The sequence below is a fragment of the Caretta caretta genome, chromosome 3, assembly GCF_965140235.1.
Source record: "Caretta caretta isolate rCarCar2 chromosome 3, rCarCar1.hap1, whole genome shotgun sequence".
Lineage (NCBI taxonomy): Eukaryota > Metazoa > Chordata > Testudines > Cheloniidae > Caretta > Caretta caretta.
The window spans coordinates 41,563,593-41,580,938 of record NC_134208.1 but is presented as its reverse complement, the minus strand read 5'-3'; the positions used below and the strand labels follow the sequence as shown (position 1 = coordinate 41,580,938).

The 17,346-nt window shown below is 41.5% G+C and overlaps 1 protein-coding gene across 5 annotated transcripts in view; it reads right to left on the bottom strand.

Annotated features, from left to right (window-relative positions):
- Positions 1 to 17,346, bottom strand: part of MYOM2 (myomesin 2) — a 140,751-nt gene that overhangs the window by 87,136 nt on the left and 36,269 nt on the right. For all 5 annotated transcript variants that reach the window (XM_075126455.1, XM_075126454.1, XM_075126453.1 and 2 more), the window contains exons 10-14: positions 15,928 to 16,089; positions 11,997 to 12,138; positions 10,769 to 10,968; positions 9,446 to 9,499; positions 4,891 to 5,018 (exon numbers count right to left, since the gene is read on the bottom strand). In XM_075126455.1, coding sequence (XP_074982556.1) covers positions 4,891 to 5,018; positions 9,446 to 9,499; positions 10,769 to 10,968; positions 11,997 to 12,138; positions 15,928 to 16,089 — 686 coding nt within the window. The remainder of the gene's footprint in view (positions 1 to 4,890; positions 5,019 to 9,445; positions 9,500 to 10,768; positions 10,969 to 11,996; positions 12,139 to 15,927; positions 16,090 to 17,346) is intronic.

Here is a 17,346-nt window from a genome sequence, read left to right as displayed (position 1 = left end):
CTGAGTCACAGATTATTTCAGTGGCTTTAGGAAAACTGAATTGTCCAGTCGACAGTTTGAGTAAAACCGCCTTAGGACACACACAGACGGGTGCATAAATGTGATTTTTTTTTTTCATGGGATTATATGAACAGAAGATTTAAAAAGAAAAACCACTTAGACTGTAAACTCCTTGAAGCCTAGATAGTCTTTTGTGACCGTTTGGAAAGCACCTTATATAAAATGGGCACGACCACAAATGAATAATAAAAAAGGTAAAATACTCCAAATCTATATTTGTAAATCTTTTTTAGTGGATACCGCACTTGCACATTGTTCTCTATAGAAAAAAAAATAACTTTTTTTCTTTAATGAAAAGGTGAAAAATATGGAAAGAATGTTGTTATGCTCTATATTTGATATATTAGTATCAAGCCTGGACTTGAAGGAATTTAATTGTGCATGCTTCAGTGCGACTGACAAGACAAAAATCAATGTACTGTTTTATATTTAGTTAAAATTTAAAATCCAGATATATTTTATTGAATCTTTTAAATTTTACTCTGCACTGGATTTAATCTGTCTCAGCATTTCTTGTGTACTTGGCAGCTGGTACTGCTTTTCCTTATAGTTATACAGCTGGGAGAACCCCACCTGGGTTTTGTGTTTCGTTAGACCTTTAAACATTCTTTTTCACTGTTGATTATTATGATAGGTTAGATATATGAACTTTAAAATTAATTTAATAGAAGTCTATGCTATATAAAGGATAAAGATTCCTGTTTGCAATGAGTGGATTACTCACATAAGTAAGAACTACTCACAAGAGTAAGGAAACCTTGTTCTATTAACTTTTTAGTTCTCAGTCTTGCTTTTCTTTAGTAAGTTTTGTATTTAATGAATTGTTCATTTGTCCTATTGCCTGGTATCTGTTCATGTATGTTGTTTCTGTACTTGTAAAACACCTTCAGTAAATCTTGTGCATATGAATATGACCACGTCGACATTTAGGGCAAGATTGTGGGTACACTCTAGCATAGAGGGGTTATGACTCTTCATATTATTTGAATTTGCATAGCTTACAACCTAAGTATAAGGCAAGAGACAACAGATGTGTACGGACAGACCAATGGGAGATTACACTGAAACAAAAAGCGACAATATTGGTATAAGAGTACCAGCGGCCTAAAAGTTGTCAAGTTTTTTGTAGGCATCACAGCAAAGGAGAGTTTTAAAGAGGGTTTTGAAAGAGGATAATGAGTTAGATTTGCAGCTATTTATCAGTAGAGCCCTGTGCGGATATAAAATTTGTATCCACATCAAATCCCGCAAAATGGTCTGCAGATTTGCAGGGCTCTATTTATGGGGATCTTTTCCCAAGCACAAGGGACAGCATGAAAGAAAGCATAAAGATGCTTGTTTGAATATTTAACAAGTGGGTGATGAAAGCTGGCATGACGGGTCAATCCAAGGTGGGAGTCGACATCTCAACAGTAAATGAGAGATGATAGATAGGATGGAAATAGGGTGTGAAGGGTGTTGCAAATGAAGACAAGCAGCTTATGTTTGATGCAATAGAGAAGGAGGAGCCAGTGGAGAGATGCATACAGAGGCATAACATGGTCAAAGCAATGGGCTCAAAAAATGATCTTTGCATCAGTATTCTGAATGGGCTACGAGCAGGGCAAGAGAGCATTTTTCAAGGACAGAGGGAAAAGATGTTGCAGTAATTGAGATACAAGATGAGACCTTGACCTTGAATGAGAGTTTTAGCAGTGTGGATGGACAGCAAAGGCCGTATCTTAGAGCTGTTATGCAGAAAAATCTGCAAGATTTAGACCGTCTGGTTGTGATGACCTAGAGCAGTGGTTCTCAACCATTTTTTACACAGGGACACCTAAACTTAAATAGACAAACCTGTGGACACCCTGCCCCCCCACTCTCCTCTCATTATTTTGTTGTTCACAATTTTTGGTTCTTTATGTTACTTTAATAGTTATCTCAAATACTTCTGTAGAGAAATTATTATTATTTGAACAGATCAACCAAAAACATTGCAAATTAAAATATTAACAGCTTACCAGATACTAATGATAAGCTACAGCATTGCTAGGTGATATATGTGGATATCTGGGAGATGTTGGAGGGGTGTCTGTGTACTGGGAGGATGCTGGAGGAGTGTTTGTATACGGGGAGGCGGTCCCTGGGGAGTGTTGGAGGGGGTGAGGAACAATGTTGCACTCCTTGTCACGGGGGCAGGGCAGCTGACAAAAGCCCAGAATTCAGTGCCAATCCGTCAGTCAGCACCTCCCTGTGGGCCTCTTCCCCTCCCCTGGCCCTGTCGCTCCTCCCAGGCGGGCTCTGAGGCCCTGCAAGAGGTGTTTGCCAGCTCCGCTTACCTAGCGGGCTAGGGTGGGCAGGATCTGGTAGCTGCAGCTGCAGCGGAGGGACCAGAGGCAACTGCAGAGAAATGTTCTGGGGCAGGGCTGGCCAGCCCCGCATGGTGGGGCTCAGGAAGAGAGCACCACCTCCACCCCGACTCATCTCAGTGGGCTCCAGTAGCAGGGAAGGAGAAGCAGCCCCGTGTAGCAAGGAAAGGGGTCCTCAGCCCCCAGACAGCTGTCCTGTTGCTTCCCTTCTTCCTGCACTGCATGGACTCGCAGTGACTGGCCACTGGGAGAGCCGCTGCCTATTCACTGCTGGGCAATCTGGCGAGAGGTGGCCCAAGGCCTTGCCCACCCCCAATGCCCTGTGAGGCAGAGTCTGTGGCAGTCCCTCTGGATGGGTCCCCTAAGAAGGCAGAAATCTGGGGGGTCGTGACTCTGCATGCTTCCCCCCACCACCACGCATCACCTCTGGGAGGGACCAATCAGTTTCCAGACCCTCCCCTTGATTATAGTGGCGTATCCCTAAGGGTCTGCAGACCACACATTGAGAACCACTGACCTAAAGAGCTCGAAGTTGAAAATGATGCTTTGGTTACAGGCTTCGGTGATAGGCCGAATGGTGGTATGGTCCACAGTGATTGAGAAAGGAGGTAGCAGGGACAGCTTGGAACAGAAGCAGGGACAGAAGATTAAGAGTTCTCCTGTAGCCATGTTGAGTCTGAGCTGGTGGCTAGACATCCACAAGGAGATGTCAAAGACAGGCTGAGATTTTAATTTGGACAAAAGGAGACAGGTCTGGAGTAGAGAGGTAAATCTGAGAGTTGAAAGCACAGAGATGATAGCTGAAATTGTGTTTGTTGATGGGATTACCCAGAGATAAGGTGTAGAGGAAGAAGAGAAGGGGACAAAGGACAGATTCCTGTAGAACTCCACAGAAAGTTGGAGGGGAAATGAGAAGGATCTTCCAAAAGAGATGTTAAGGAACGATTAGAGAGGTAGGAAGAGAATCAGGAAAGGATAGCGTCACAGAAGCCAAAGGAAGAGAAGATTTCAAGAAAAGGAGCATGGCTGATGATGCTGAAGGCAGCCAGCAGGTCAAGAAGGATGTGGCTGGAGTCCTGGTTCTGAGCTTTACTTAAGAAGAGCTCAATAGAGACTTTGGGGAGGATAGTTTCAATGGAGTCCAAGGGGCAAAATCCAGATTGGACAGGGTCTAGCATGTAATTGGAGAAGACATTCCAGACAATGATTGTAGACAGCATGTTCACTGAGCTTACAGATGAAAGGGAGAAGAGAGCTGGAATACTAGTTGGAGAGGCAAGTGGGGTCAAGAGTATGGGCATTTTTCTTTAACTGTGAGAGACCAAAGCATGCATGTATCATGAAGAGAAAAAGCCAGAGCAGAGTGAAAGTTAATGGGATGAGTAAGATGGGGATGAGATTGGGCACAAGGGATATCAGGAAATGGGTTGGGATGGGGTCACTGGAGCAAGTGGAGGAGTTAGGGGAGGACAGCATATGAGAAATGTTTGTGCCAATGACAGGGAAGAGGGGGGCGAGAGTTGGAGGAGAAGGGAAGGCAGGTCGCATATTATTTTCTCAGTTTTCACCAATGAGATCCTGTGTGGAGACAGAAATGGAGTCAGGAGGAGGGCAGGGTGTGTGGCGTGAGGCAAAAGTGGTGAAATATGGCTCGGATTTTTGACATTAGATTCAGTTAAAGTTGGAGAAGGAGAGCTGTTGTGTTAGGAAGATGGCAGAACTGAAGGAGGAGAGACTGAATTTGTAGTGGAGGAAGACAACCTGGTCATGGGAATTCCACCAGAGATGTCTCGCAGTTAGACAACAGGAGCAAAAGAAGCAGATGTTGGGGGTGATCATCCTTTGCTTACCAGCACAGGCTATCTGTATCACGAGTAACAGAGCAGGAAGGAGAGCAACCACTACCAGGTAGCAAAATCTCCTCCTGCTCTGGTGGACAGGGAGTGAACATGCAGGAATGGGGAGTGGGTGGAGCTTCAATGTACAGGCTAGCATAGTTCAGCCACTGCAGAGGGGGAAGTAAGTTGCACCAGGAAAGGGGCTGGCACAGCTTGCTTCCTCCATGGAGAAAAGGGAAACCAGGGACCAAACTGTGAGCCACAATTCAATCTCTGCTGTGCTGCTGGGGAAGGGAAACTATGTGCTGCCCCTTAATAAGGGCAGACTGCAAAGTACCAATCCAGCCTTGAGGGAGGAGAAGATTAAGGTGCTGCTCTCTATTAAATTGTTACAATACATTGTAGTTTTGTTATCATTTTTGATAGCAGTAACAAAATAGCACAGCGGCAATTTTTTATGGCTCTTGAACTTAAATACCCATTAGATCACATAACATATTCGATTGTCAATGCCTTCTCTAAAGTCCCACGGTCAAGTCCTGCGAGACCTCAGTGAGTGCTAGTCTTATTGTTCATTTTGCAGCTCTGAAAATTATTTGAATTAAATTGTATGTGGCTTACAGCTCAATGCAACTATACAGTACCTTCTCAATGAAATACATTAATGGCTCTTTGCCACGGGGAACAGGTGGCTCCCAGCTGAGTACAACATATGTTTTGCTGGTTTCTGAAGCATGTACATTGGTGGGAGGTCCTGGAATCTGAACATCGCCTGGAGGAGTAATAAACTTAGTCAGTGTTAAACCAGAGATTAACCCCAGGTCAGCATTTATGCTACAGCTCATCTTTCCAAACTCGAGCCTATTAAGGGCTAAAGTATCCGCTTTACGGTTTAATGGTTTGCGTCATTTCTATTTTGAAGCACTAAGCATGCAAATTACAAGCAGGGTATTTATTTTCACAACCAAAGTAACATATTCAATAGCACATAGATAGAAGCTTTTCATTTGTCTCACGTGATTTTTCCTTGATCACATTTGAATTACTTTAATCTGATGTGCCAAATGCCTTGGCAAAACCTACTCACTATATGCATATAAAAGACATGTTTGCAGGGCCAGCTCCAGCTTTTTTTGCCGCCCCAAGCAGCGAAGGGGGAAAAAAAAATAAACAAGCCTGGTTGAGCTGCCGCCGAAGAGAAAGAGAGGGACTGCAGGGCTCACCACCGACTTGCCGCCGGTACCTGGAGCGGGCCCTGCATGTTTGATCAAAACTGATGAGTCCAAGAGTTACTATAGAAAACTGAACTAGAAGGAGGATTCACTCAAAAGACTGGAGCATTTAAACACAAAAGGAGCTTAATGTAAAGTGGGCAGGAAAAAGGTATTCATGATATCTCCTACCATATGGGTGACAAGACCAGCCAATATAATTTAGAGCAGCCATACAGGCTCAGGATCAGAGGAGTGCAAATGCATTGCACAGCCACCTTGATCCTACCTTCACAGGCCATTATGCCTCCTGGGGATCAACTGGGTGCAGCAGTGGTCTGGCCTCACCCCTTTCCATTGCCACACCAATGGCTGCAAGGATGGTAGCATAGAGCCAGTATAGCTCTGTGCCAACCTGAGAGAATCCTACATTGCCCAGTTAGGGCAGCTTTAGGGCCACTCTGTCACTGTAGGGATACAAACGGGCTTGGATCTGTCTCAATGGAGTTACACGCTGGTGTAATGAGGAGCAGGATTAGGGCCTAGCAACGTCACCTTCAATCATATTTGTCTGGCTCTGAATAAGATGTCAACGGGCAAAAATGGTAATTTTCAGAAATGGTAATTCAACATAGGTCTGTGCACATCCTGTTCTCCTGGTTTAAAACATACAGTGTGACGTAGCTTTTGTTTGTGGTTTTTAAGGTAATTTTGTCATTTTTCTTTTTCTAAGTGCAAGCACAGTGCATAGATAAATGCTTAGAATTTGAAATTAAAAAAAAGAGAGAAAATGTCTCTTCCAGATGACAATATTAATCATGAAAATGAATCTTTAGATGATTCTAAGCAATGTCAATAGATCCGTGAGCCAGCCTGCTATGTAGTTGAAGTTATTTTCTTTTATGATACTTTTTTCCCCAATCAAAATCAGAAGCTTTGAAGTTTGCATCTAACAATTGACATCATTTATTGTCGTTCATAATGTATTTTTTATTTGTTTGATCCTCTGCAAATGGGACGTGCGTTCTTTGGATAAACACATTGATCTGTTGAGTTTAAGACACTTGCTGAAGTATCATAAATAAAATTATTTTAAGCTCTAAAAGATCTATTTTCAGCAGAATGAATCAGGATTGAGCCAAGAGGCTCCCATGAACATCAGGAGAATTCACATAGCTAAATCCCCACAGTGTGTGGTAAATATTCACCCCTTAGAATTCCAAAGATGACATCATATATAATGTAATATTGTACTGGTACAATTAACAACCTCTCCTTACAGATTGCAAGGTCATCTGACACTGGTAGGGAGATAAATTATGTGATCTAAGGAGCCAACATTTTTAAAGCTAGCCTCCAATTTTGCCGATTTAAGTAAATAGGTTTATAATTAATAGCATTTAGATATCTATATTCCTGGCTAGTACCCACAAGTCGGGTATTTAGAAATCTAAATACCCTTGCTGGTGCCCGAAAAATTCAAAATACAAAGCCCTGGGCCTGATTCACTTCTCACATGGATGTAAACTGAAGTAACTGGAATTGCACCCATGTAAAACCAGTATAAGTGAGGAGAACCCTCTGATTATGTGATCTTGTGTAACAGTTAGGGCTGTAAATTAATCCCTGTTAACTCAAGCAATTAACATAAAACAAATTAACTAGATTTAAAAAAATAGTCATAATTAATCACAGTTTAATCATACTGTTAAACAATAATAGAATACCAATTTAAATTTATTATAAATATATTTGGATCTTTTTCTACATTTTCAAATATATTGATTTCAATTACAACACAGAATACAAAATGTACAGTGCTCACTTTATTTTTATGACAAATATTTGCACTGTAAAAAACAAAAGAAATTGTATTTTTCAGTTCCCCCATTACAAGTACTGTAGTGCAATCTCTTTATCATGAAAGTTGAACTTGCAAATGTTGAATTATGTACCAAAAAAAACTGTATTAAAAAATGTAAAACTTTAGAACCTACAAGTCCAATCAGTCCTACTTCTTGTTCAGCTAATCGCTCAGACAAACAAGTTTGTTTACATTTGCAGGCAATAATGCTGCCCACTTCTCGTTTACAATGTCACCTGAAAGTTAGAACAGGCATTCGCATGGCGCTGGCATTGCAAGATATCTATGTGCTACATGAGCTAAAGATTCATAAGTCCCTTCCTGCTTCAACCAATGATTCAAAACAGTGCGGACCAATGCATGTTCATTTTCATCATCTGAGTCAGATGCCACCAGCAGAAGGTTGATTTTCTTTTTTCATGGTTCAGGTTCTGTAGTTTCTGCATCAGCATGTTTCTCTTTTAAGACATCTGAAAGCATGCTCCATACCTCGTCCTTCTCAGATTTTGGAAGGCACTTCAGATTCTTAAACCTTGGGTAGAGTGCTGTATCTATCCTTAGAAATCTCACATTGGTTTTGTCAAATCTGCAGTGAAAGTGTTCTTAAAATGAACAACATGCACTGGGTCACCATCCGAGACTGCTACAACATGAAATATATGGCAGAATGCAGGTAAAACAGAGCAGGAGGCATACAAATCTCCCCAAGGATTTCAGTCACAAATTTAATTAACACATTATTTTTTTTAATGAGCATCATCAGCATGGAAGGATGTCCTCTGGAATGGTGGCTGAAGCATGAAGGGGCATACAAATGTTAAGCATATCTGGCACATAAGTACCTTGCAATGCTGGCTACAAAAGTGCCATGCGAACACCTGTTCTCACTTTCAGACGACATTTTCAATAAGAAGCGCGCATTATCTCCTGTAAACGTAAAGAAATTTGTTTGCCTTAGCAGTTGGCTGAACAAGAATTAGGACTGAGTAGAACTGTAGTCTCTAAACTTTTACATTGTTTTGTTTTTTAGTGCAGTTCTGTAACAAAAAAATTCTACATTTGTAAATTGCACTTTCACGATAAAGAGATTGCACTACCATACTTGTACGAGGTGAATTGAAAAATACTATTTCTTTTGTTTATAATTTTTACAGTGCCATCAAAAATAATATAAAGTGAGCACTGTACACTTTGTATTCTGTGTTGTAATTGAAGTCAATATATTTGAAAATGTAGAAAAACATCCCAAAATATTTATGATAAATTTAAATAATTATTATTCTATTATTAACACTGCAATTAAAATTGCTATTAATTGTGATTATTTTTAAACATTGGACGGTCTAGTAACACTGTCATTTCATTAGTAACAAACATTGTCAAGATCAAGAACCTTTAAAGTTTTCCATTCTGCAGTTCAGAATGCCTACAGACAAAGGCATCGCAAATCTCTTAGCCAGCCTCTGCATTCCATTACAGGTATAAACTCCACTATGTCACACTATTAGTGCAGTTCCACCACTTTAATACTGATGTGAGAGTGGTTAATCAGACCCTTTTATCTTTAACAGTACTCGCTATCCTAGTTAACATTTGTATCTTGCTAGGCAAAGTAAGCAGCACAAATACTCTACCAGAACAAAATTAAAGGTAGAAGGCATCTAGGATCTCATCCTGAGAATTACTTTTAGAATCGCTAACTCTTCCAGGCATCGCTGGCTGTGGCAAACACTTAGCACTTCTCAGGAAAAGTATATCTTTGAATAAAGATGGATTTAATGTACTTCTATTAAAAATGGCAAACGCAATGTTTACCAAAGCTTCAAACTTTGACCAAAAAGCCACACTAGGCTCATAGGACAGGGATAAGAAATAAATTAGCAATAATCAAACACGAGTTTCGTCTGTTTAATCTCAGATCATGACTACTGAAAGAAAGAAGGAGAAATGCATAATGAAAATGGCACAATCAAAATTATGAATCTCTGCTACCCCTCAGACTTTTGCATTTATTTAATTTTATTAAGGGGTGGATTTTTTTTTTCAAGATCTCATGTTTCTAATTATAATCTTAAATTCCTTGGATATAAAAAGATGAAATGAAATCATGGTAGCGCTACATACCTTCAAGGTCATCCTGATATATTACAATTTCTCTGCCTCCATCCAGATGAACAGCTGTAGACCAAAACATTCATTTACAGTTAGTTCTCTGTGCAATAAAGAGTATTTACAGATTTTGAAGACTCTTTTATCAGTGCTGACAAACACTTTTGTGTAGTGTCTGCTATCTCAACACCGGTATTGCAGCTTTGTACATATGGATTCTCATTCATTGTTACACACTGATTCTTCCACCTTTATTCACACTGACTAGTACTCACTCACAAACAGTAAGGGACCATTTGAAGATTAACTGGAAAAAAAGAATCCTATTGTTAATTGATGGAATCAGGGCCGTGGCAACGTGTGTTATCAGCTGGACTTTTGAGGACTGGACATGAAGGTATGTGAGTGAGCTAACTGAGGTACAACATGGTACAAGGAACAAGTGAATTTTTGGTCTTCATAATGGGTGAAATTCACCCCTGGACAGAAGGCCAGCACAAAACAGAGCTTAAGTAGGGTGTCACAAATCCATAGCCTTTGTGCTGACCCTTTGCATAGTGTTAAATTTCAGTCACAGTGAATGTCCATCTAACTGCTCTCCAGCAGGTACCATGGCCTAGACCTTGAGCAGCCCTGACAGGGTTCCTTACAGACCAGAATATCAAGGGTGCCCAGGGTGTGATAGATGAGCAATATGCAGCCAATGGCTGGCCTCTTCCTGTAACAACTGCATGTGAAAAAATAGATGATGGACTGTAGGATTTTACTGCTAGTGAATACAAACAAGCAAATTCCATTCAGCTAACACAGACATAGAGTAATATTTTCAAAAGTGACTTTGGTCCTGATTTTTAAAGGTATTTAGGCACTGTTCCACTCAGCATCACAGCACCTTTGAAAATGAGACATAGGGCCAGATTTTGAATAGGCCCCTAAATACCTTCCAAAGCCTGGCCCTTATGTGTTGCAACACAGAGCAGAACAATATCTAAATACCTTTCAAAATCTGGCCTTTATGTGCCTTTGAAAATGTTATCCATTATGACTTTAAGCATTTCTTTTACATTTAAAAATTGTGCAAATATATGTAAATGAATTGGCACCCTTGGGCTCTTGGCAAGTTGCTAGTGTGGACCTTGCTGTCACAGTGGGAGTGTCCTTGTTATAATTAGCAAGTGGATGAGCTCTGGGAAAGAATGGAAGCTGAAAAGCAGATCTAAAATGAAGAGGTTGGCACTGCCCATTTGGTTACCCACCAACAGAACCAGAAAATAAAACCTTTCTTTCAAAAATTACAGTGTAAATGTGGAACAGCTTCTTTGTGGTTGCATTACGTACTTTGTAATCTGTCCAGGTCAACAGGATCAAGAGCTGCAACTGCTTCAGAGACTCTAGATGGCCTGCTAATACCTGACTTGTTCACTGCTCTCACACGGAATGTGTAAGACCGTCCCTCAAACAATCCAGTTACAGGGTATTTGCAGATTTTTACTGGAGCATCATTGCACTGGACCCAGTTTTCAGTACCCACTTCACATCTAGGAGTAAGAAAAGGAGATCATTTATCAGGGTGCCAAAGTGAACATGCGCAATTAGTATTGTGCCTACTAACAGAGAGCCAGATCCACAGCTGATGTAAATCGGTGTAGCTTCATTGACTTTCATGGAGAAACCCCGATTGATGTCAGCTGGGTATATGGCCCATAATACTTTATTACTGAGAGAAAATTTGTTGTGTTATATCAAAAGGAACAATACACTAGACTATACACTTAATGGGTGAAATTTACCCATGGTCTACGCACTATGTGAAGCCTTATTTTGATTGTTTAAATGGAACTTAAATAGTCCATAGACATAGTAAAGCCCTCAACAGAGTGGTGAATTTCACCCTAGAGAATGCCATTTTAAAATCAACATTTACCTACAGTTCCCAGAAGTCTGGGAGATAGGACATAACTACAGTGTATCAGATACAACAATGTAGCAACAGTGGGTACATTGTTATTTTTAATATAGAATACTATATATCCTGAAATTATATCAGTAATATTTGTGTGTATAGTACATTGCTCATTTTAAATATTAAGGATGAGATACTGGGCTTTGACTACAGCTGAGGAGCACTCCTTGCAGGTCAGGAGGAGTGCAAAGGTGGCCTTGGATTCCCCTAATCCTGACCTTCCTGTCCTGTGCAGGACCTCCAACATAATTTAGAGCAGATTTCAGGAACAAAAGGGCTATAATTTGGCTTAAACTGCCAGCTGAGTAGTCCCTTGGTTTGGATGAATCACTGTCTGGAGTACACAAACACCGGTTTAAGATAACGTGAAGGAGAAGAGGGTATGGTTGGAGCACTGCTTCACGTAATGCTCCCCAGCAACTGGAACAACCCCTTGAGGGCTGCTCCCACAGGATGCAAATCAGAACAGCCCCAAGGCTGCTCTAACTTGTTCCAGGAACTACAGTGGCCCCAAATAGACTCAGTATTGGGATGCAGGGCATAAAAATAGTGACTTTTTTCAGTACATACAGGTTGATACACAAAAAACAAATTCACACACACCTGTCGACAAAATATCCTATGACTGGACTCTCACTGGCTGTATTTGGTGGTTTCCAGGTTACAATGACATAATCTCTGTTAGCATCATAGCATTTAACATCCATTGGTGCCCCAGGTGCCCCAGCAATTAATGCGTCAGCATCTAGATCAGAAAAAAAATCAAATCAGATTTGACTACAATACTTCTCAGGTTTGGAGAGAGACTCCGTTGTATAGCACAACAAAGATGAATTACACAGATTGCCCAATCCATCTACTACTCCTGTTTTATCCCAGTGAGACTCCAGTGATTTCCCTGAGGTTACACTGGAATAACACAGTGGTGAAGCAAGCCCAGTGAGGTCTATCTATAGGTTTAGAAACCTGGCTGAAAATTTTGGAGGGTTGAAATGGATAATAAGCATCAAATTCTCACTGTCTTTCAATAGGAGTTGAACAACTAACTTCCCTTTGTACTTCTGAAAATGTCACCCCTCAGAAAGATGGATTTCATTCATTCCTTAGTCAGAGAGAGGCACTCACTGAAGATCATGTGGTCATGAAAAAGACATTTCCTAAGGCTATTTGGTATGGGAGCATTTGCTATATTTCTAAGGGTACCTCCTAATTCAAACCTTGAGATACAGACACCGATAAGTAATTAATGTTTCTCAGATGAGACACCTATATGTGGCCTGATCCTAAGAAGTGTTGAGTGCCCACAACTCCTAATGAAGACTATTAACAGGTGGAGTTTTCATTCTGCTTGGAAAGGCATATACAGCTATTGGATAAATTCCAAACTTCGTCTTTCCTGGTTTTGTCTCTACTGTTGACAGAAACAACCACCACCCAACAGAAACCTCAATCTAAACTTGTCAAGGTTCCCTCCCCACTCTGAACTCTAGGGTACTGATGTGGGGACCCGCATGAAAAAACCCCTACGCTTATTTTTACCACCTTTAGGTTAAAAACTTTCCCAAGGCATAAATTTCACCTTGTCTTTGAACAGTATGCTGCTACCACCAAGTGATTTAGACAAAGAACAAGGAAAGGACCACTGGGAGTTCCTATTTCCCCAAAATATCCCCCCAAGCCCATACACCCCCTTTCCAGGGGAGGCTTGAGAATAAACAAGATGAGCACAAACCAGCCTTGGATTTTTAAGACCCAAAAAACCCAATCAGATTCTTAAAAAACAGAACTTTATTAGAAGAATAAAAAAAGATAAGAGAACAACTCTGTAAGATCAGAATGGAAGATAATCTTACAGGCAGTCAGATTCAAAACATAGAGAATCCCTCGAGGCAAAACCTTAAGTTACAAAAAGACACAAAAACAGGAATACACATTTCCTCCAGCACTGCAAATTTCACAAGCCAAAACAAAGAAAACCTAATGCATTTTCTAGCTAGATTACTTACTAACTTTACAGGAGTTGGAGGGCTTGCATCCTTGATCTGTTCCTGGCAAAGGTATCACACAGACAGACAAAAGCCTTCCCCCCCCCCTCCAGATTTGAAAGTATCTTGTCCCCATTGGTTATTTTGGGTCGGGTGCCAGCGAGGTTACCTTAGCTTCTTAACCCATTACAGGTAAAAGGACTTTGTCTCTGGCCAGGAGGGATTGTATAGCACTGTATACAGAAAGGTGGTTACCCTTTCTATTTATGACAAAGCTTCTTCCCAAGTCTTGACTGTTCCTAAGGCTTACTCTGCGTATTCTCAGAGACATACTGCACCTCCAGAAACATCCACCTGCTGAAGTTTTTATGCTGTATCTTTATGCAGGATTCTAGCCCCTGAGTTTAGGGTGAGTCAGAGAAGTCCTGTATCTCTGTCCACAACTTGCCATCCTATTGCAATGACAATGGTGTTGAGAGGTAGATGCTCAGGGCCAGGCCCCTATATGATCCCACCCTTTGAAATTTCAGAACTATGGGCCTGATTGAACTCTTATGTTATATACACAGAGGTTACCCTCTACCTTCAGATCACGGCCCACATGAAAACAGGGATCAGGTACCACCTTAGCACTTTGTCTCCCCTTGGTATGGATCTCATGGAGGGCTCTCCACAAATCCAGGGACCTGTGAGTGAGAAGGGGTCAAAGTGTAGGTGGGGAAAGGATATGCTCATTATTCACCTACCTGCACAGTGGAGATTCCCCAAGAAAGCTAATATGCTTTCCATGACCTTTTCAAGTGGGATTCTCCCTCCAAGGGAGTGGACGAGGAACAAGGAAAGCCTAGTAGCCTGGCTCTAGTGAGGGCAGGGAGTGTGGCTGCCAGGGACAGATGGTACGTCTATACTACATTTTAAAACCCATGGGGCTGAGTCTCAGAGACTGGGTTTACAGACTCAGGCTCACGTAGGTCATGCTATGGCACTAAAAATAGCTGTGTGAATATTCAGGCACAGACTGGAGCTTGGGCTCTAGAACACACCTACTCCCTGGCCTCAGAGTCTGAGCCTGAATGTCTACACAGTTTTTAGTGCTACAGTGAGACCCCGAGTCAGTAGAATCAGGCTCTGAGACTCGCACCGTGTGGGGGTTAAAATGCAGTGTAGCCATAGAGCCAATGAAGTTTGTGCGCTAGCCCCACAGGAAATGATGAACACCGAGCCACCACCCATATCTACCCCACCAAACAAATGGAACTGTCTGGATGAAATCGTTGTGAGGAAGACCATATGCACACGCTGGTACACTTGTAAACAGAACAGGCCAGATCCTCAGTGGGAGTATATCAGCATAGCTTCCTTGACTTCAGTGGAGCTGCACCAATTTACCAGTGCTGAGGATCAGAATTAAAGAACCGCACAGACAGAAACATACTCATTTTTAAAAACAAAAGAAATGTAGAGCCATGCTCTGCCCACAGATGCATGTGGGAGCTCAGGCTGATTCAGTGGGAGTTGTGAATGCAAATAGGAGGGCAAACTCTGACCTGTATTCTATTTTAATATGTTCCTCTGCTTTTCATCTATGTCTCTTGTGAAAAACACAGTCCTTTGGCAAGCCAACTTTTTCTGTCTCTTCCCCAAGTGTTAAACAAAGTGCTAGGCTGTGACTGGCTCTGATACACTGAAGGGAGGGTACTGGAATCTTTCTTCCCCCCCTCCCCCCGTGCAAGGGTCAGGCATAACAGTCCCTGAACTTGAGAACGTAAATGGCCTGACCCAGCCAAGTGAGCCCAATAGCAAAAGCCAGCACAAAGAGGAGGGGTTTGGTGCAGGCACGTTCAAGGCTCTATGTGACAGAGTGTAGGGAATTAACCAGTGAGCCTACATGCTGATCATTCTACACCAATTAGTTCCCCCAGAGAAGGTAGACTGGTGCAATTGAAGTTAATTATCTAATCAGGTGTGAGGGGTGGGTGAGCTAAAGAGCCAAATAGCCCATCAGCTGGAGACTGATAAGAAAGGCACAGGAAGGAAGTGAGGGGGAGAGAGGAACAGACCTAACTGAGGCCAGTCTCAGAGATCTCATAAAAGGGAGACCTGTGCTCCTCTCGAGTCCCGAAAGTCCCATAAGCATGGGGAAGGAATGTAAACAAATGGCATGGTGTGGGTACACAAGCATGGAGTCTGAGCAAGTTTCTGTGGTGCGAGGAGGCAGGAGCAGACAGCACCCTGTTACACTGTAGCGTGCCAGTCAGAAAAGATGGCCCTCTGTGAAGAAAGGAGTAGGCTGCACCATCATGAAGGATGGCCTCCTTGGGTCTCTAGAAAGGATCATATTTTCAGGAGCACAATCACACCTTGAGCTTCTCCTGGTGCAGTGTGACTATATTGTCCCTGACAGAGACGAGTGGATAAATTTCACATCTATATAATGCCATGCTTTGGACTTCTTTTAGGCTTCCTTTATTATACTATGGTACTAAATTAAGTGACTTTTCCTAATTGCATTTGCTAAGTCTTCTCCCAATGAAGAATGAAAAGCATACCTCTGACAAACATGAATGCACTGTATTCGGTCACCCCGCCTTTTGTGATTATGCGCAGGGTGTATAAGCCTTCATCATCCTTGTTCAGGTGCGTGAAAGACAGTGCTGCCTGGCCTTCTCCAAAGTACGTTTTTGTCCACTTGGAGTCTTTTATTAGCACACCTGGAAGAGAATTGTGATCAAGCATGTGTCACTGAATTAGCAATAGCAATCTTCATCCAAACTCACTTCTGTGTTAATCAGTGGCATGGACTGCTGTTTATGCCAGCTTTACTCAACATGGTAGTATTAGTATGCTATGAAAATATTTATCTACAAGAACTAAGCTGTGCCCATGAAAACTCATTTGACCAATGAGTATGGGTAGAGGAGTGTACAATTTAGCTATTCTGTGCTGTACCTGCTACAGCAAAGGGAATGACTTCCCTTCACCATCATTTTTAATAGACTGAAAAGAAAATATTTTAAGCCCCATTTTGAAACAATGCTGAAAATCTAAAGTACACAATAACGACAGCAATGTGTAATGTTTATGCTTTTAAATACACTTTTCTACCTATTCAGGTCAAATGTCAGATTAGTCAGATTTCTTTCTTTAACTTTAAAGGCTTAATCTGAAGCCCTGCTGTAAAGATCCACTGACTCTTAAACCCTCCAGACATGCCTGCTGAGCAGCGAATCCAATTAAATCTGAATTTCTCACAGGTCAGAGGTGGCGCCCCACGATTAATGTAAATTAGTCTGATTGACTAGTGAGCTGGGAGCAATGGAATGAGCAGAATATTTTATGATGGCCAAGAAAGTCCCTCTGTCTTCTTTTCTTTTAATCATTGGTTGGAGAACTTTTGATTTTTAACCCACTGAGTGCTATTCAAATCAACGCAGCAGCACTACATTCAAAGTTCAGCCACAGCGCTATGCTTGGTTATTACCCTGTTGCTCAAATACACTTGGAGTAGATGTTCAAAAGGTTGCAGACAAATTATTTTAGCCAACGAATATATATATTGAAGACAGAGCTCCACAGTGGTGAAGCCCAGGGGGTGGAAAAAAATGTGACAAATCTTCAGATGATAAAGCTGATAGTAAAGGACCAGATAATGAATATCTGGCCATCTGACTACATAAATTGAAGCAATAAGTTATACCATTACCCAGGTATTTCCTGCAAGCCTGATTCTTAAGGGAATTTTTCAGGATTTGTACAAGGTAATTGCAGTGAGATCTCTTTCCAGCTCTTAATCATGGGCTCCTTATATGACATACCTACAATTCCCCTTTCTATTGCATCTTGCACAGTTTGTGCTCACTGCATTGTATAGAGCTGGGTGAACAGTCTGCGGTGAAAGCTGAAAGCCCCCTGCAGCTAGAACTTTTGCATTTTCTTTTTAATTTATTTCCAGTTTATGAAAAACTTGG